The sequence below is a fragment of the Lolium rigidum genome, chromosome 6, assembly GCF_022539505.1.
Source record: "Lolium rigidum isolate FL_2022 chromosome 6, APGP_CSIRO_Lrig_0.1, whole genome shotgun sequence".
Lineage (NCBI taxonomy): Eukaryota > Viridiplantae > Streptophyta > Magnoliopsida > Poales > Poaceae > Lolium > Lolium rigidum.
In genome coordinates this window covers 295,609,139-295,629,225 of record NC_061513.1, presented here as the reverse complement: position 1 = coordinate 295,629,225, position 20,087 = coordinate 295,609,139, and the positions used below count along the sequence as shown (strand labels likewise).

Here is a 20,087-nt window from a genome sequence, read left to right as displayed (position 1 = left end):
ATGCATTTTACAGTTATCAGTAGAAGATAGCAAAATAAAACATACAGTACGTTCAAATTATGATGTGCTTTACCAATGGGCATACCATTTTAGCTACAAACATGCCACTTTACTGAACATTATCACCAACCCAGTATACTGCAGAACTCAATGAGGCTATCACAAGTTGAGGAAATTATGGATTAAACGAACTAGGCAGATCTATAGAACTATGGACAATGACCAAGTTCTGAAATTCACATCAAGAAAGGAAATTGCAAGCATCCTGAACCAGCTTGCGCCATGGCCGGAGGAGCAGGAGCCTGCTCCGGAGTAGGTTATTTAAAAGATGTTGGCGAACAAATTCAGAAAGCGTCAGTCCAGGTACGCAACGGTGGAAGCCTCTCCACACAACGCCCCGGAATCCAATGTATCAATTAGTACTGCCAACCCAGCAACAAATTAACACTGCCTCAACACTCAATTACATTTTCACAAAACTCAACCACTAGAATTTAGGGGTTCCGTGTAATTAACAGGAATGCACGGTGCAGTTCCTCCTCCCAACCAACAACCAACAGCAGCCCAAGTCCCAAAGTTCATCTACTGCATCTTGGGAAGAAGAGTTAGCACAAACGCGCTCTGCTACGAGCTCACATCCAGGGCAGATCGCACCGCCAATAACCCTAGAAAGTGTTACTGAACATGCCCAACCCTAAAACTGTGGGAGGATGAGAAAAGTAGGCGCTTACCAATGATAATAAGCCGGAAGTGGAGAGGACGCCGGAGGTGACGTCTCACAGGCGCCGCCGAGATTGCACAGAGATGTGGTCTCCGGGTCTATCTCACGAGCGCCGCCGAGCTCTGTCGCCGGTTGAAAAGGGGAGGGAGGGAGAGGCAGTGAAAAGGGGAGGGAGGGAGAGGCAGGAGTCTTTGATCTGCTAGATTTGTTGCGCCGCCGCCGTCGATGCCAAAGCCGCCGCCGGCGCCGCCGCCAAGCTTAAATACGTCCTTAGCCTGGACAACCTGGGATCCTTCGCCGTGCGTTCACTATATACAGTCGACCTGACCTGTAAAATAACCAGTGGGTACAAACTCATATGTGAACTCTGCATCAACTAAAATACCACAATTCATCCATTATATTTGATCGTAGTTGATTCATATAATCTCAAATGAACATAAAAAAAAACATCAGAAAACACCGCCTCACGAAAGGATCGCCATGGTTTGAGTTTACTTGAAATTAATCCTAAAGTACATGCTTCGTTAAAAGATACTATTTTCGCAAAAAAAAGGTAAATTGTTGTTTGCCATTGTGAGACCTGAACCAGGATCGGATGTTGGACTATGACCAGATTGACGCTTATCACTTGTAGAGCTATGGACCATTTTATTGTTCACCATCAGATTCGTTACTTCTAAGCATATGCGCACCAGTAGGTTGGTGAGTTGGACTTTGTTACTTTGAAGTATCTCAATTGATCATGTAAAGAGCAGCTCCACTGCTCATCTCCTGGCTATCGATGCACACATGCTTTCCTCTGGCCATATAGTTTTCTACTCTAAACACGGCATCTGCTGTTGGCCATTCCATTGAAGATTCAAACTCGGCGACTATGGAGACAATACCAAGGATGGTTGCAGTGTTGGCTGAGCGAGAATACCGTGAAGATTTCGCAGTGCAACATATCCTGCAGTTTCCTAGCGACGTCAGTGGTAGCGAACATGAAAAGCACATGGTTTTTTTTTTGAATCTTTCACCACATGAGGAGATGTGGTGACGCCACAGATCGGCGGCCACTTTTTCTTCCGTTTTCTTGAAACGGTGAGACCAGTGTCAGGTCATCTAGGATGTTTCTGGTTGTAGTCGTTGTGCTTATGTCTTGGGCTCTGAATACCATTGCATTCCGCGCATCCCATATCTTGCAGAGGATGATGATAGCGATTGAGTTCCAAACAACTCTAGGGAGAGAGTGTGGGAGTGGTGACGCCCATGTCCTTGAGAGAGGTGATAGAGGTGTTTGCATTCGAAGTCTGCTGCCATACTGCAGTGGGCGAGGAGAAGAAGAGGTGGTCGACATCCTCGACATATGCATCACATCTTGAGCAAGCCGAGGATGTGACAAAAAGCACATGGTGGAAGCGGTGATAAACGAAGCTGGCCGACTAAACTCTCGAAGCCTCCTATCCCCACGACCAGTGTTCACTTATGTTTGCGAAGAAGAGAAACATGATCCGGTGGCATCCCAAATATCCATGCATGATTGTAGGTTTGGTGTATGAGATACTTGTTAGATTATGTATACGCGAATTAGGATAAACATAAGACTCTCAACCATCTTGTACTAAAAATCTATCCCTCTTCCGTGTAACTCTATATATAATACCCCTTGAGGGTCAAGAATACTGAAATATTAGGAATTCATCCTTTATCGAAAAACAATAAACCACTTGGAGGGATTGTAATTAACCACTCTAGCTAATTCTCCTATTGCGATGCCGTGGATAATAAGTTAATATCGCCAAGTGAACTCCCGTCATCCATGTCTCTTAGCCATACCCCCATACACGTGTGCCAACTTTACTTCCAATGTCCCCCACCTCATAGGTTGGCTTCACAGAGTTCAATAGGTTGGTTCATCCTCGATCTTCCTGGTGAACCAATAAATAAATAGTATCATGAGAAGCTCAAGGAAGTGCCAAATAAAACTTATTTCCAATAGATTAGGAGGCACTAGGAAATCAGGAGAAACCATAGCTATGATTTCTCGGCGGTGTAAGTCTGTCCGAGTGCGAAGAATAAAATTGCATCCCGAGGCGCAATGTTGATGCTAACCAATAATGGCTACGCCCCACATGTCCGAATGCTTGCTCTCTGCCTAATGACAAGTTTGTATAAAACTGTTCTTGAACCCAATTAAGATTGCTGTAAAATATAATAATTATGATGCTGAAGGAGCAAAAATAATGGTAAATAAAACTCCAGTAGTTCATTGCCTGAAGTTTGCAGTGCGTGATGCGGCTCGCTATGCCGAACAGCCGAAGGTGACGACAAGGTCGACCTCCGCTGGGGCAGAACTGGTCGGACTCTTCAGACTCCAAAATGGGGTGTTCTATGACTTACATAAATCATTATTCACTTCTAATAAAGCATCGAAAATAGAATTTTTTTTCGAAACGGAAAGTATGTCTTTAATATATTGATTATAAATCACATTTTGCCACATCCCACTTTTAGTTTCAAGTTTCTAAAACCATTTGGCCGTTCAAGCTTTCTTAATGAGTTCAAGCATACATTTTGTGGCACAAGTTATAAGGAACCACATGTTCTGAAAATTTAAGTACGAGTTAAATGTAGCTTACCACCGGTGGTCGTTCACCTAACGTTTGTAATCTTACCATAAAAATGCATCCTAGCTGATATCGATCCCTATTCATTGCATGAAGATAGGACATATGCCCGACTAAGAACATTTTTGTGGGGGTTGTAGTAAAGTCATTAGATTGCACAAATGACGTGGCTAGTATTTAATGTCTCTGTCCCAACTCCTACAATCCATTTCTTTAAAAGAGACATGTTTCCTGTACGCTCACATCCCCCACTCATATGCTAGCTTCACCAAGTTCAAATCCTTGATTGGCTCTTCTGGTCTTAATGGTGAACCAATCAAAAAAATAGTTTCATGAGAAGCCCAATGAAGTAACAAACGGAACTTATTTCCATAGGACTGAGAGGCACTGGGAAATAAGGTGAAACCACTCATGATTATCTCTCGGCAATGCAGGGTTGTCTTAGTGCAGAGAATAATGTTAGCGCCAGTGGAAGATCTACATGCAGCTTGGGGGCAAAGGACCTGGGGTACAATAATTTTTTTTTGCAAAAGAGCATTTTTTTTCACCATGTGGCACCCCGGCTCTGAATGCTCTAGCTCCGCTGCTGGTTGGCGCCCCGAGGGCAGTGTGTTTCTGTTAGCCGAAGATGACTACACCACAAATGTTCGATTGTTTCATCTGGTAATGACAATTGCGTGCAACACCTTTTTGTACCCTACTAAAATTATGACTTGCACATATCACCTATAATAACAATTCTTAGAGCATCTCCAGTAGCGTCCCCCAAATCAATTTGGGGCGTGCCGGACCAAAAAACGGTTTCAGTCGCGTCCCCCAAAGCCCAATTTTGTCCGGCGCGCCGCGATACGGTGTTCGGCGCCCGAGCACTGTTCCCGTCCCACCGGGACGCACCGGGGACGCCGGACACACCGAAAGCGAGGCGGGCGGTGGCGGGCCCGACCCGTCAGTGGCACAACAAATTTTAACCTAACCGTCGTCTACCTCGCGACGGAAGTTATTGACACGCAGCGACGGTGCAGTTCCCGCAGAGGTGCAGCGACGCGTCTCTTCACGCCTAGCTCTGCGTGCCGGAGTTAATGAGCGCGACCTCTCCCCCGCCTCCCTCCGGCCTATAAAAAGGGCTGCCTCTCATCGTCCCTCTCACACACAAACCCTAGCGCCTCTCTCCCCAACCCTAGCCGCCACCATCTCAACAAGAGTCGACGCCATGTCTGGTAGAGGCGGAGGCCGAGCTCCCGGCCGTGGTCGTGGTCGTGGCCGCGCGCGAGCGGCACGCTCGCCGTCGCCGCCACGCCGCCGTCTTCACCGTCGGAGATGGACGTGGAGCCGGGCTTGCTTGTTCGAGTTCGTCCTCGTCCTCAAGGGCGACCCACGTGGAAACCGAGAGGCTCGCCGGACTCCTTCGCCGAGTACGTCGGCCGGCGACGACCGCCCACGCACGATGCATCTCGCGGGAGGCTTCGTGCGGCTACTACCGGTGGATCGTTGACGTGATCTACGACGCGCGCGGCAAGATGGACCTCAACATCGGGCCGGGAGAAGTTCGCGCGCCACCACAACCTCGAAGCCGGCTTCATCCTCATGTTCTCCTACTTCGGCGACAGGGACATGAGTGTCAAAGTCTTCGACGAGACGCGCTGCCGCCGGGACTACCACGGCGACAACACTGACGAGGAGGACGACTGATGTTGAAGAGTATTGTTTCTTCGCAGCGAATACGTGCACGGAAGTTTCCGGATGTTCGTCCGATCGGTAGAACCAACAAGGGCACCATCCTCCCGCTGGATTTCCAGTTTGGGTGATTGGGTGTGCCCTCGAGTGTTCTTTCTTAGCAGCGAACACAGGAAACCTTCGATGCATGGGCTAGTTAGGTTTAGATTTTTTGCAAAATTTTATATTTGTGTCCACCATGGTTCAAACTATGTATTAGTTTGTGGAAAACCATGTTCCAAATTGTGTCTTCCTGTAAAGCACGTTCCCAATTATGTATGAGTTTGTGGAAATTAAAATAAAAATGCTAAAAAAAGTATTTTTAATGTTTGGGGGCGGCGTTTGGGGGACGCGGCTAGGGAGCGATGTCCCCCAAACGCGGCATGAACGAAACACATCCCCCAAACGCTCAATCCGGCGCGGTTTGGGGACGCTTTGGGGACGCGGCTGGAGACGCTCTTAGACTGTCTAAAATATAAAATTATGAAGCAGTGCAGCAACTAGCTAATCACGAAAAAATAATGATAAAGTAAATAAAATTGTGGATAATTTGTAGAGCAAACCCTTGTGTGAAAAACTATTTAGCATTGCTCTGAATTAACAATAGGCGCAGGATGGTGACACTCGATGTAACCACGAGGTTAGATTTGTAACACACATAGCACTTTAATCAGTTTCTTAGTTGCTCCTGCAATGTGAGAATTCTGTTCAGCTGCGCTATCCTTTTTTTAACCTAGGTCAAGCCATGCCCCATGTATGTATGCGTGCGTGCTCCTGAACATGTCATTTTTTTAACCTAGTTACCATTTTTTAGAATATTTGAATATATTTTATCTTTTTTTAAAAATTGTTCTCATAGATCCTATCTGAAATTTGATTCTACCCTAGTCTTCCCCTATGTTTTGGCTTTATTTGCGTGGAAAAGTAGAGCGATGCTAGACATCGGTGCGCACCACCGGGTAGCATTGATTCGCAACTGCAGTTGCAAACTATGGACTGTCCGGAGGCAGGGCTGTACCGCCATATCGCTCAGGCGTATAGGATATGGGTTCGGCCTATTTAAAGTTTTCAGTGCCTAGTGCGTTCGGCTTCTCTTTTCTCTCTCTTTTTTCCTTTGCTGCCATCATGAGACGATTTGTTGATAAACTGATGATTGATAGAGTACGCAATTTTGACCTTAGCTATTTGTTATGTTCCAACATGTTAATGTCTCCCAAATTATGTGTACAGTAATAAACTTCGCGTCCATTGACGCTAAATTCTGAATCCAACATGAGAAAGCGCGCCATTGCCACCATTATTCCCCTCCCTGTACCCAGGCAGGCCTCGTTCGGTTTCCGAGGAAGCCTATCCCCACGTGGAACAAACCGCCCGAGTATTTGGGTGATCCCCTCATGTCACCCTAATCCCCACAAACCATCTCCCGGTATTCCCGCCTAATACCTGAAGCTAAATGCTTGTTCGGTTAGTCCCGCCTAAGCAACATCACACGCAGCGGCAAGCAGCAGCGTAGAGAGCGGCATTAGCGAGGTAGGGGCATAGCCGCATAGGGCACACATCAGACAATAAAAAGTATATCATACCAACTTTGAATCAATTTTCAGTGGCAATCAAAACTCGATTTCAGTAAAAAAAAATGATATCTCAAACAAAAGACAACATCAAGCACTTCGAAACATCAATAAAATGATCAATTTATTGCAATACCAGAAGTAGGCTTGGAATTAAAACTCAAAACTCGTGTGCGAGTAACTCGCAACTAGACTCGCCTCAAACTCGACATATAACAAGTCAAGCAGAGTTACAATCTGGTCAAACAAGCCAATCTAGCCCAAGTGGCCAAGTTCCGCCGGTCTTCGCCGAGTTCTCCCCATTCCAGGTCAGCTTTCTCGTCTTCTCCGTCACTCACCATCACCGCCGCTCCATCCTCCCCAACGGACACCACGAGTCGAGAGACTATGGACCACAACACCGCATCGGCACCTTCCTCGCCCAACCGCCATGCCATGGGCAAGCAGCCTAGTCGACGGAGTAGAAGAGGCAGCCTAGTCGCACCGTCAGCATCACTCGTGTCCGTGTCCGTCACAGCTCCACCGCACACCACATCGGAAAATGCATAATATATATGAAATCAAGTAGTAAGAATTATGTCATATTATAATTAGATCTAAAGCATCATGGCATAATTTAGCTCAGGAGGATTGAAGATTATAAAAAAGAGAAGAAAAAACAAACCACATCATATAAGTTCAGTCAATCGTTTCTCTTGTTGGCCAAAATATAAACGTCACGTAGCATTTGGTACTGTGAATCTACTGCAACTGCATCTGGTAGATGAGTATCTTGAAACCTGCATCTCCTAGATGAATATACTAGTGTGTACACTACAATTAACATCAGGTAGTATTTGGTACTGTCAATCTACTGCACTTGCATCTGGTAGATGAGTATGAATGGAAAAACTATTTGTCTTCAAGTAGCATGTACATAATAATTTGCAAGTCATCACTAAGCATTCCAAGTCCTAATAGACCGAAATTAAACTTGGAATGGGATTCTATTTCAGATAAGAAGCAACCCGATGTTGCCATCATATATCTTGCCAGTTCATATTACGAGCAAGTAGACTGCATCTGGCATGTAAGAATGGGTTATTTGCAAATACCAGTAGTGCATGACGCTACAAAGACTACATGGTCATGTGCATGTAAATCAAACTAGTAGTTGGGCCGCCCCTGGGCGCTCCTGACCGGCCAGGTGCGGGCCAATCTCGCCCTAATCCCGGCCCCGCTCTTCCATACAGGTCCGCTACAGCACAATATAGGTTCTGGTCGCTTTTTTTCTTTTTTGACCCAAGTCTCCAATTCTCTGAACCGGTTCGACGTAGCACAAGATAATTTTAAAGCAAACTGCCAACCATGGGAAGATTAGACGGAATTTTCCAACCGTTTTGGCACCAACGCCTCTTAGTAATTCATCAGGTAGGTAGGTGCACAACAGTTCACAAGAATCAGAAACATTACACCAGGCTGGGTGCTACTGAACTGAATGAATCAATGCTTTACAAATACGAGAATAAACATCACTTGAAACAAATGCTAATGCCAACAGTAAACATGAGAAAAGAAGGAATCTGCTGGACACCAAAACATGCTGAGCAGCCTCGGTTTGGAATGCTGTTGTGCTCTGCCTGTGCATATCTGTGTGAAGAATAAAGATGACCAAACGACCTGATACAAGGCAAAATATGATGTAGTCAGCCCTGCCTATGATACTCATGATTCATGAACCTACAACAGGAAATGAGTAGAACAAATTAAAATAAAAACGAAAAGATTAGCATTCTTACCCAATTTATTATTTGCAAGCTTATTGTGTATTGAGTATCAACATTGTATGATGAATGGGGCTATATTCAGTCTGACTGTCTGCTTGCAAATTATGGTATATGTACAAGACCTAGAGCAGTATTCATGCTAGAGAAGCTTGGGTCAAGACACTGATCGCAGATTGGATGAGCTCACTACAGTACAATACTACATATACAGAGACTCATTGAATGTATTTTGTTTCGAGACGATTTATCCAATGTAACAAAAGATGATACAGCCCTATGCAAGTTGTTATGCTCACATGTAGATAAATTCAAGAACAATAATTAATCTAGAAGAAATAGGATGATAAGAGGTGGGATCATAATCATTCAAAACCTTACTATTTCACCTTCCCAGAGGCATAGTAACCAATCTAGCTAGCGGGTTCCTAGAGAAAAAAAGATAACTCTGCATCCTTTGATCAATTCAGTTCACCAAGCAGTGAATTAGAAGTGCTTAAACTTAAATTAGAGAAGAACCATTATATAGGATATGCTTGTAAACATATGATCAGTAAAATTTCTAAATAATTTTTCGAAAACCTCACTGATGTTCTTACTGCTAACAACATAGCATAACAGTATAACACAAATTTCAATGTCGTTTAAGGTATTGACTAACATATATAGTCAAGCTTTAGAAACGTAGACGTAAATGAAGGAAGGCCATGTAATTTTTTTATCTTTATTTTAAACCACATAGCTATCGTAATATGTAGCAATAATTTGATCAAGAACACAAAACGATTTTTTATGCAAAACTGATTTGAGGGGCAGGGGGAACAAAATACTATTTAGTCCCATACATGATTGTGGTGTAATTAAGTAAAGCATCGTAGTATAAACATAAAAACTAAGAACCTAACATGAATATATATTGGAACATACAAACTATTATTAAGGTAGAACTACATAGAAAATCTACCCATATGAATAGGAAGCGGAGAAACATCCTGAAGCTTCAGTCCAGAATTAGGATTGGTATGTTTATCTATCAAAAAGGACTATCCAGCCAAAAACACTCAAGTAAAGCCAAAAAATAGCACTAAATTATGCAATTATTAGATCGTGAAATTCAAACCTGTCCCTTTGATTTTGGGAAGCTAAACCAAATGGAACGGCGGAGCAGCCTCAAAATCCTGCAAAAGATATCCAACCAAATATTAGAATCTTCAGTTTCCAGTAATACATATAGCATATTTGGTCTAGTAACTACTTTTCTTTTTGAGAAATAAACAATTTCAATACCATGAGCATATAGAGATGTAACATATATATATCAAGAAAATAAAGTTTGACTACTCCAATATGATGTTATATCATTATCATGCAATAAAATATTATACATAATGTTTTTTTCTTTATCAGATGGTGATATGCATTATCATTCCTGGAGTCATGAAGCATTCAGGCTTCGGCATATTTATTATCTTCCATATATATATGCGGCAATATGTTCACTCTGCCACAAACCATGACATCAAAAGGCAGAAAAAACTTGATTTTGTTCACTGGAAAACAATTACCTCATTCTTCTTTTTCACCAAACTTTTCCCCTAGATTTGTCCCCTTCTCTTCTTTCGCAGATCTGAACAACTCATGTTTATAGATGGAGGATAGAGAGGAGCGGGACAACACTCAGAATGAATTTTGTTGAGCTGCTTTTTTCAGACTTTTTTGCTATTAGAAACCAACATTGTCATAGTCATATTGTAGACATCCTCATCTTTAGTCTGCCCACAGTACAGATTTCGACAGCAGGAAACATAACAACGCAAACAAGAAAAAAGTCAATGCAAGTAGCAATTGCATTTCCACGTAACACTGATATATTAAGCATGAATTGTGAATAGACAATTAACCTCACATAGGCAAAGAATTTATAAATTCAGCGAACGTGAACGAATAAAACATACATTGTACAACCCACCAACTGCTTCGACATTGATGTTTACCCAAGTCCCTGCAAGAAACCACAATACACATTGAATGTCAGTTTCTTTAAATGCTTGGTTTGACACATGTAATACATTGTCCACATGACAAACAATATTTGGGTGTCTATGGCTGAACAAAATGATCGGTACGTTTCATTTTAACATACCATATGTTTCTTATGGTGTTTCAGCAGGTGTGGAGTTCTTTGTGTCCTCATTAAGTCTCCGTCTCTACATGAAAAATGAATGACCCAATCAAAAAATTAGTAAACACACATGGGAGGTCTGTGTTACACAAAGATTTCATACCTCATAGTGTATGTCTCCAGGGCCAACATCTCTAACTGCAAAGCTGCTAAAGCTTTCTTTGTAGCTTGTTCTTGTAAAAGAAAGCTAGAAAGAAACAGACAGTAGACCCTCTAGTCAGACTAAGAACTACCTCATGTTGCTAGAGATTCTTCCCAATAATACTTTCGTACTATGTCGCTTCCTCATTGTTATGATATCCATCAACCTAAAAATAATGGAGCGTCAGAGATCCCAAATAACATATCTGGACACTTCCAGGCTCAAATACAGCAACAATTAGTCTGAAAAGTGTGTTCGATAGATGTACGAATAAAGATACCTCCACGTCGTCAATATGAGAAAAACTTTCTGGATCAACATTAGCTTTACCGCTTTCACCCAACGATACCAAAAAGCATTCAAAAGATGATCAGTAACCATCAACTTGCCAATATGAACTCAAAAGGGGCCGGGTTAAATGAACTGGAATTAGTATTGGTTTCACCAAAGCAGCGGACGAATCGACGAGGAGCGGCGTACGTCGGTGGCCTTCCTAGGTTGCTTGTGTAGACCTGCTCTTCTCAACAGCGGCCGACACACGGGTCATTGAGGAGATTACCGGGGTATAACAACAGAGAGATCGGGAGCATAGAAAAAAGAGGAGAGGAGAGAGGTTCCTGGAGCACTGGGGCGGGTGGTGGTACCTGTCGGCGGCGACATCAGAGCGGTGGCGAATCAGGAAGCAGAGTAGATGGCATCTGCCCCCATTCCTCAGCCACCTCATCTCCGTGTTGCAGCAACGATTGACGGCGGAGGATACACAGAGGCGCTCATCGACGAGAAAGAGAAGAGGGGAGCGATCTGCCTGACGGGAGAGGAGGGTGTGGAGCCGCCGCCAGGGAGAATGGGATGGGAGAAGGGTAGGGTTCGGGGGCTCCTCCCTTGAGCCTCCAGCAACCAGGCATTGACATGTGGGCCAAAGGTGGAGGCAGACCAACCATCGTACAGCAACTGGCCCAATCGGCGTAAGCTAGGCAAGTTTCTACACCATGAGAATCGCGGGACGTGGGTATCGTGGAGCGCCCTGGCATAGGCCAAAGGGGGTCGCACTTACTTGTACTCAATACCAATCTTGCTATAATAAATGGAAATTGAGATAGAGTGTTCTTCACAGTTCAGAAGATATCAAATATACCGAACTATAATAGACCATCAACCTATAACACTTCATTGCAATCATGATGCATTTTACAGTTATCAGTAGAAGATAGCAAAATAAAACATACAGTACGTTCAAATTATGATGTGCTTTACCAATGGGCATACCATTTTAGCTACAAACATGCCACTTTACTGAACATTATCACCAACCCAGTATACTGCAGAACTCAATGAGGCTATCACAAGTTGAGGAAATTATGGATTAAACGAACTAGGCAGATCTATAGAACTATGGACAATGACCAAGTTCTGAAATTCACATCAAGAAAGGAAATTGCAAGCATCCTGAACCAGCTTGCGCCATGGCCGGAGGAGCAGGAGCCTGCTCCGGAGTAGGTTATTTAAAAGATGTTGGCGAACAAATTCAGAAAGCGTCAGTCCAGGTACGCAACGGTGGAAGCCTCTCCACACAACGCCCCCGGAATCCAATGTATCAATTAGTACTGCCAACCCAGCAACAAATTAACACTGCCTCAACACTCAATTACATTTTCACAAAACTCAACCACTAGAATTTAGGGGTTCCGTGTAATTAACAGGAATGCACGGTGCAGTTCCTCCTCCCAACCAACAACCAACAGCAGCCCAAGTCCCAAAGTTCATCTACTGCATCTTGGGAAGAAGAGTTAGCACAAACGCGCTCTGCTACGAGCTCACATCCAGGGCAGATCGCACCGCCAATAACCCTAGAAAGTGTTACTGAACATGCCCAACCCTAAAACTGTGGGAGGATGAGAAAAGTAGGCGCTTACCAATGATAATAAGCCGGAAGTGGAGAGGACGCCGGAGGTGACGTCTCACAGGCGCCGCCGAGATTGCACAGAGATGTGGTCTCCGGGTCTATCTCACGAGCGCCGCCGAGCTCTGTCGCCGGTTGAAAAGGGAGGGAGGGAGAGGCAGTGAAAAGGGGAGGGAGGGAGAGGCAGGAGTCTTTGATCTGCTAGATTTGTTGCGCCGCCGCCGTCGATGCCAAAGCCGCCGCCGGCGCCGCCGCCAAGCTTAAATACGTCCTTAGCCTGGACAACCTGGGATCCTTCGCCGTGCGTTCACTATATACAGTCGACCTGACCTGTAAAATAACCAGTGGGTACAAACTCATATGTGAACTCTGCATCAACTAAAATACCACAATTCATCCATTATATTTGATCGTAGTTGATTCATATAATCTCAAATGAACATAAAAAAAACATCAGAAAACACCGCCTCACGAAAGGATCGCCATGGTTTGAGTTTACTTGAAATTAATCCTAAAGTACATGCTTCGTTAAAAGATACTATTTTCGCAAAAAAAAGGTAAATTGTTGTTTGCCATTGTGAGACCTGAACCAGGATCGGATGTTGGACTATGACCAGATTGACGCTTATCACTTGTAGAGCTATGGACCATTTTATTGTTCACCATCAGATTCGTTACTTCTAAGCATATGCGCACCAGTAGGTTGGTGAGTTGGACTTTGTTACTTTGAAGTATCTCAATTGATCATGTAAAGAGCAGCTCCACTGCTCATCTCCTGGCTATCGATGCACACATGCTTTCCTCTGGCCATATAGTTTTCTACTCTAAACACGGCATCTGCTGTTGGCCATTCCATTGAAGATTCAAACTCGGCGACTATGGAGACAATACCAAGGATGGTTGCAGTGTTGGCTGAGCGAGAATACCGTGAAGATTTCGCAGTGCAACATATCCTGCAGTTTCCTAGCGACGTCAGTGGTAGCGAACATGAAAAGCACATGGTTTTTTTTTGAATCTTTCACCACATGAGGAGATGTGGTGACGCCACGAGATCGGCGGCCACTTTTTCTTCCGTTTTCTTGAAACGGTGAGACCGATGTCGGGTCATCTAGGATGTTTCTGGTTGTAGTCGTTGTGCTTATGTCTTGGGCTCGAATACCATTGCATTCCGCGCATCCCATATCTTGCAGAGGATGATGATAGCGATTGAGTTCCAAACAACTCTAGGGAGAGAGTGTGGGAGTGGTGACGCCCATGTCCTTGAGAGAGGTGATAGAGGTGTTTGCATTCGAAGCTGCTGCCATACTGCAGTGGGCAGGAGAAGAAGAGGTGGTCGACATCCTCGACATATGCATCACATCTTGAGCAAGCCGAGGATGTGACAAAAAGCACATGGTGGAAGCAGTGATAAACAGAACTGGCCGACTAAACTCTCTGAAGCCTCCTATCCCCACGACCAGTGTTCACTTATGTTTGCGAAGAAGAGAAACATGATCCGGTGGCATCCCAAATATCCATGCATGATTGTAGGTTTGGTGTATGAGATACTTGTTAGATTATGTATACGCGAATTAGGATAAACATAAGACTCCCAACCATCTTGTACTAAAAATCTATCCCTCTTCCGTATAACTCTATATATAATACCCCTTGAGGGTCAAGAATACTGAAATATTAGGAATTCATCCTTTATCGAAAAACAATAAATGATCCTTGGAGGGATTGTAATTAACCACTCTAGCTAATTCTCCTATTGCGATGCCGTGGATAATAAGTTAATATCGCCAAGTGAACTCCCGTCATCCATGTCTCTTAGCCATACCCCCATACATGTGTGCCAACTTTACTTCCAATGTCCCCCACCTCATAGGTTGGCTTCACAGAGTTCAATAGATTGGTTCATCCTCGATCTTCCTAGTGAACCAATAAATAAATAGTATCATGAGAAGCTCAAGGAAGTGCCAAATAAAACTTATTTCCAATAGATTAGGAGGCACTAGGAAATCAGGAGAAACCATAGCTATGATTTCTCAGCGGTGTAAGTCTGTCCGAGTGCGAAGAATAAAGTTGCATCCCGAGGCGCAATGTTGATGCTAGCCAATAATGGCTACGCCCCACATGTCCGAATGCTTGCTCTCTGCCTAATGACAAGTTTGTATAAAACTGTTCTTGAACCCAATTAAGATTCCTGTAAAATATAATAATTATGATGCTGAAGGAGCAAAAATAATGATAAATAAAACTCCAGTAGTTCATTGCCTGAAGTTTGCAGTGCGTGATGCGGCTCGCTATGCCGAACAGCCGAAGGTGACGACAAGGTCGACCTCCGCTGGGGCAGGACTGGTCGGACTCTTCAGATTCCAAAATGGGGTGTCCTATGACTTACATAAATCATTATTCACTTCTAATAAAGCATCGAAATAGAATTTTTTTCGAAACGGAAAGTATGTCTTTAATATATTGATTATAAATCACATTTTGCCACATCCCACTTTTAGTTTCAAGTTTCTAAAACCATTTGGCCGTTCAAGCTTTCTTAATGAGATCAAGCATACATTTTGTGGCACAAGTTATAAGGAACCACATGTTCTGAAAATTTATGTACGAGTTAAATGTTGCTTACCACCGGTGGTCGTTCACCTAACGTTTGTAATCTTACCATAAAAATGCATCCTAGCTGATATCGATCCCTATTCATTGCATGAAGATAGGACATATGCCCGACTAAGAACATTTTTGTGGGGTTGTAGTAGAGTCATTAGATTGCACAAATGACGTGGCTAGTATTTAATATCTCTCTACAATCCATTTCTTTTAAAGAGACATGTTTCCTGTACGCTCACATCCCCCACTCATATGCTAGCTTCACCAAGTTCAAATCCTTGATTGGCTCTTCTGGTCTTAATGGTGAACCAATCAAAAAAAATAGTTTCATGAGAAGCCCAAGGAAGTAACAAACGGAACTTATTTCCATAGGACTGAGAGGCACTAGGAAATAAGGTGAAACCACTCATGATTATCTCTCGGCAATGCAGGGTTGTCTTAGTGCAGAGAATAATGTTAGCGCCAGTGGAAGATCTACATGCAGCTTGGGGGCAAAGGACCTGGGGTACAATATTTTTTTTTTGCAAAAGAGCATTTTTTTCACCATGTGGCACCCCGGCTCTGAATGCTCTAGCTCCGCTGCTGGTTGGCGCCCCGAGGGCAGTGTGTTTCTGTTAGCCGAAGATGACTACACCACAAATGTTCGATTGTTTCATCTGGTAATGACAATTGCGTGCAACACCTTTTTGTACCCTACTAAAATTATGACTTGCACATATCACCTCTAATAACAATTCTTAGAGCATCTCTAGTCGCGTCCCCAAAGCGTTCCCCAAAGCAATTTGGGGCGTACCGGACCAAAAAACAGTTTCAGTCCCGTCCCCCCAAGCCCAATTTCTTTCCGAGTAGTGCAATTTACTCTGACTAAACATTGTGATGTTCCTTTTTGTAATGCGGGATCCTACAGCTGCAACCCTAGCTACAGCCTACATTTTTGTTTGTTTCATGTGCCAATGAAAACATTTTTACAATATTATTCTACTACCCTATTGAAATTAGTAATTTTCCTATCGTAGATACACGTCTTAAATTTATCTAAATTTGAATGTATCTGGATAGAGAGTCTACACTTCTAACTCTAATCTGCGATGACTCAGAGGGGTATAGTAATAACAACAATTCCCAGAATTAGCAACTTCGTTTAGGTTGGTGCGACGAACAGTGGCGTAGATTCGCAACACACATGGCGTCAACCAGTTCTAAATCACTTTGCTCAACAGCAAACACAGTTTGTAATCACCAGGATCCCTATTTCTAATGGTGTCCCTCCCGACCTACTTGTACTCAGCAACATAAAGAAGAATTCATGGGAGGAGTAAATTGGATGGAACCAAGAGCGTGCCTCCTCTGCCATTCTTGGCCTTGGTGCCCATTAAACTCCGTGGATCCCATCCTTGTCCTGCCGCGCGGTGCGATGACGAGCAGAGCGGAAGAAGAATGACGCGAGATCTCCTCCGTCTTCACCGCTAGCTGCAGCGACACACGCTACATTCATTCCATTACACTCTTCCTCAGTCACTCACTCTTCACTCCACTCCACCCACCACCACCTGTGCGCGCGCCACAATGCAGCAGCTCCCGCTCCTCCTCCTCGTCCTGCTGCTCGCCTGCCCGCCGCCGGCGCTCTCCCGCCACCCCGCGCCGGCTACGGAGACCGAGACGCTTGATGTGGCAGCGTCGCTCTCCCGCGCCCACGCCGCCGTCTCCCGCGACGCGCTCCCGCTCCACCAGTCCCTCGCCGCCACCGACGACGTCCATGCGACCGAGGGCCGCCTCTCGCTGCGGCTCCACTCCCGCGACTTCCTCCCGTCGCAGCAGGGCCGGCACCCGAGCTACAAGTCCCTGGTCCTAGCCCGCCTCCACCGCGACGCCGCCCGGGCGGCCGCCATCACGGCCCGCGCGACCCTCGCCGCCGACGGCATCACGACCTCCACCCTCCTCCCGGCCAGCACCGACCCGCTCTTCGCCGCCTCGGCCGCCGACATCCAGGGCCCCATCGTCTCCGGCGTGGGGCAGGGCAGCGGCGAGTACTTCTCGCGGGTCGGCATCGGCCGCCCTGCCCGCCAGCTCTACCTAGTCCTCGACACCGGCAGCGACGTCACCTGGCTGCAGTGCCAGCCCTGCGCCGACTGCTACGCGCAGTCGGACCCGGTCTACGACCCATCCCTCTCCACCTCCTACGCCGCCGTCGGCTGCGACTCGCCGCGCTGCCGCGACCTCGACGCCGCCGCCTGCCGCAACGCCACGGGCGCCTGCCTCTACGAGGTCGCCTACGGGGACGGCTCCTACACCGTCGGCGACTTCGTGTCCGAGACCCTCACGCTCGGGGACTCCGCGCCGGTGTCCGACGTCGCCATCGGCTGCGGCCACGACAACGAGGGCCTCTTCGTCGGCGCGGCCGGTCTCCTCGCCCTCGGCGGCGGCCCGCTCTCCTTCCCGTCGCAGATCTCCGCCACCGCCTTCTCCTACTGCCTCGTCGACCGCGACTCCCCCTCCGCCTCCACCCTCCACTTCGGCTCCGACGCCCCCGACTCTTCCCAGTCCACCAACCCCAACCCCGTCGTCACCGCACCCCTGATCCGCAGCCCGCGCACCAGCACCTTCTACTACGTGTCCCTCACCGGCATCTCCGTCGGCGGGCAGACCCTCCCCATCTCCCCCACCGCCTTCGCCATGGACGACGCGGGTTCCGGCGGCGTCATCGTGGACTCCGGCACGGCCGTGACCCGTCTCCAAACCACCGCCTACTCCGCGCTGCGCGACGCGTTCATCCAAGGCACGCAGTCCCTCCCGCGCACCTCCGGCGTCTCCCTCTTCGACACCTGCTACGACCTCTCCGGCCGCACGAGCGTGCAGGTCCCCGCCGTCTCGCTCCGGTTCGAGGGCGGCGGGGAGCTCAAGCTGCCGGCCAAGAACTACCTCATCCCGGTCGACGGCGCCGGCACCTACTGCCTGGCCTTCGCCGGCACCAGCGGCGCCGTGTCCATCATCGGGAACGTGCAGCAGCAGGGCGTCCGGGTCAGCTTCGACACCGCCAAGAGCACCGTCGGCTTCACCGCCAACAAGTGCTAGCTACTGAGCTTAGCTTGGCTTGGCTGGTTAATTAGGGAGTGATTAGTGTGCGGTAATTAAGTGCAAATGTGGAGTGTAGCGGAGACAGTGGGGCTTTGGGAAAAGGCAAAGGCGCGAGGACAAAGACAAGGAGTGCCAGCCTGTGCGTGATTGATGGGTCTAGTGTAAGTGTCCTTGTAGTCGTCGTCGTCTGTCTACCTCTGTGCATGCCGACGAGCTCGAGCTCGACCTCGCTCGCCATGGATCTCTCTACGTGTACTACGTGCCTGAACGAATTTGTTCATGAGTAAATTATTCTCAGTGAATTGTTTTCTTCATGTCTGAAATAGCCGTTTTGCTTGTTCTCAGTGAATAGTTTTTGCACCTAATTCGGTTTTATATCCGTTTTAAAGAATGTATATCAAGTTTGAAGAAAATCAACGGATAAGGATATTTGATTCTAAATTTGATAACGAATACAACATTTCATATGGTATGGTAAACATCACTTGATATCCATATCCGAAAATTATTTAAGATTATCCTTTAATTTGAATAACCTGATTTTGATCCGAAACGTCAAAGCAAATAGAGCATATGTAGCAGTTAGTGAGTTGTCGAGTTTGTATCTTTGTATTTAGTGAGTTGTCGAGTTTGTATCTTTGTATTTAGTGAGTTGCCGAGTCCGTCCATTAAACTATAGCTCACGTATATAATCACTCTATCGAATATGAGTGTTTTTCTTTTACAAATTATCTTCAGTTGTATAGTTTACGGATCTACTTATGCATGTAAATATCTGATTACTTTTACTCCATCCCCATTCAGCTCCATTTTTCTTCTGAATCCACAGTCTTATATTTCAGGATTCGAATCCGTAACTGGTCATTATTCGATCCGCTATGAATCTGTCGTGAGAATATGGTATATAAGATACGTTAACATCAATTTCTGATCCGTTTACATCCCTATGAGCTATTGGTATGTGATATCTTTTTAGTTCTACATGAAATTTCAACCCACAAAAACTTTCCAAACTATCTTATTGTTTTGTGATTCATGTCACACATGAGATACAATAATAGAAAATATCTTAGACGGTAGAATTGATCATGATTCGTGATAGTTATAAGCTGCACGTAAAATTCAGTGACATTATTTTAGTTAGAAATTAAGATTTTTATTCCTGGTTAGCTTGGTGTACTGAGCCCCCCCCCCCAGTGTAGGTAAGAAATGTCACATGCGTCCATGATAAAAAAATTAAATTATCCCATCTTAGGCTAGTGCCAACGCAGGCTATAGCGCGGGCGATACCGCCCGCAGCAAGGCGGTAGCGGGGCGGTAGGCGGGCGAGACGGTAGCGGCGGGCGGTGGTTCCACCGCCCGGCGGTAGGCGCGTACCGCCCGCCTATAGCCCGCGTTGGAGGCGTGAGCGGGGCGAGAGGGAGGCGATAGCGGTGCTAGTGGGGGCGGTAGGGAGGCGGTAGGGAGGAGAGAGAAGTGAGAGCTGACACTATAGCCCGTGCACTAGCACCGTAGGGTGAGAGTGAGGTGAGAGTGGGGTGATAGTGAGTATAAAAGCTGAGAGGTTATAAGGGTGATGCATTGGCACCAGCCTTATAAGACATCTATTCCAAAGTATGTTTTGGTTGTTGGCATGGCATATTGGCATGGACCCCTAATAATAATTATAAACTTTGCTGGTGACCGATCGGTCTCCCGCATCACATGCTCTTGCTTTTGCATGCATGCATGCATGCAAGGTGCTGACCGTGACTGCTTTGGGAGTGAGATGTTCTCCTACTGCTGACTTTGTCGTGACCCACTT

General features: G+C 45.9%; 1 protein-coding gene and 1 long non-coding RNA gene across 6 annotated transcripts; one reads left to right on the top strand and one right to left on the bottom strand.

The window, feature by feature from the left end:
• Positions 1 to 8,046: 8,046 nt before the first annotated feature.
• On the bottom strand, positions 8,047 to 11,176 carry LOC124661894. 5 transcript variants are annotated; one of them, XR_006990328.1, is made up of 6 exons: positions 10,666 to 11,176; positions 10,524 to 10,587; positions 10,287 to 10,382; positions 9,946 to 10,152; positions 9,501 to 9,558; positions 8,047 to 8,276 (listed from the first exon to the last, which is right to left on the bottom strand). It is a non-coding gene; the product is annotated as an uncharacterized LOC124661894 (long non-coding RNA). The 5 variants fall into 5 exon arrangements; XR_006990329.1 differs by having other exon boundaries at positions 10,336 to 10,382; XR_006990326.1 differs by having other exon boundaries at positions 9,946 to 10,382; positions 10,666 to 10,870; positions 10,985 to 11,176.
• Positions 11,177 to 16,774: 5,598 nt separating this feature from the next.
• LOC124664413 (protein ASPARTIC PROTEASE IN GUARD CELL 1-like) lies at positions 16,775 to 18,504 on the top strand. Its single transcript, XM_047201940.1, has one exon. It carries the CDS (start codon positions 16,775 to 16,777, stop codon positions 18,278 to 18,280), a length of 1,506 nt encoding a protein of 501 aa, XP_047057896.1. The 3' UTR covers positions 18,281 to 18,504.
• The last annotated feature ends 1,583 nt before the right edge of the window (positions 18,505 to 20,087 follow it).

What these genes read in the sequence shown, in the direction of transcription:
- LOC124664413 (XM_047201940.1), top strand. Translation starts at nt 16,775, where the DNA reads ATGCAGCAGCTCCCGCTCCTCCTCCTCGTCCTGCTGCTCGCCTGCCCG.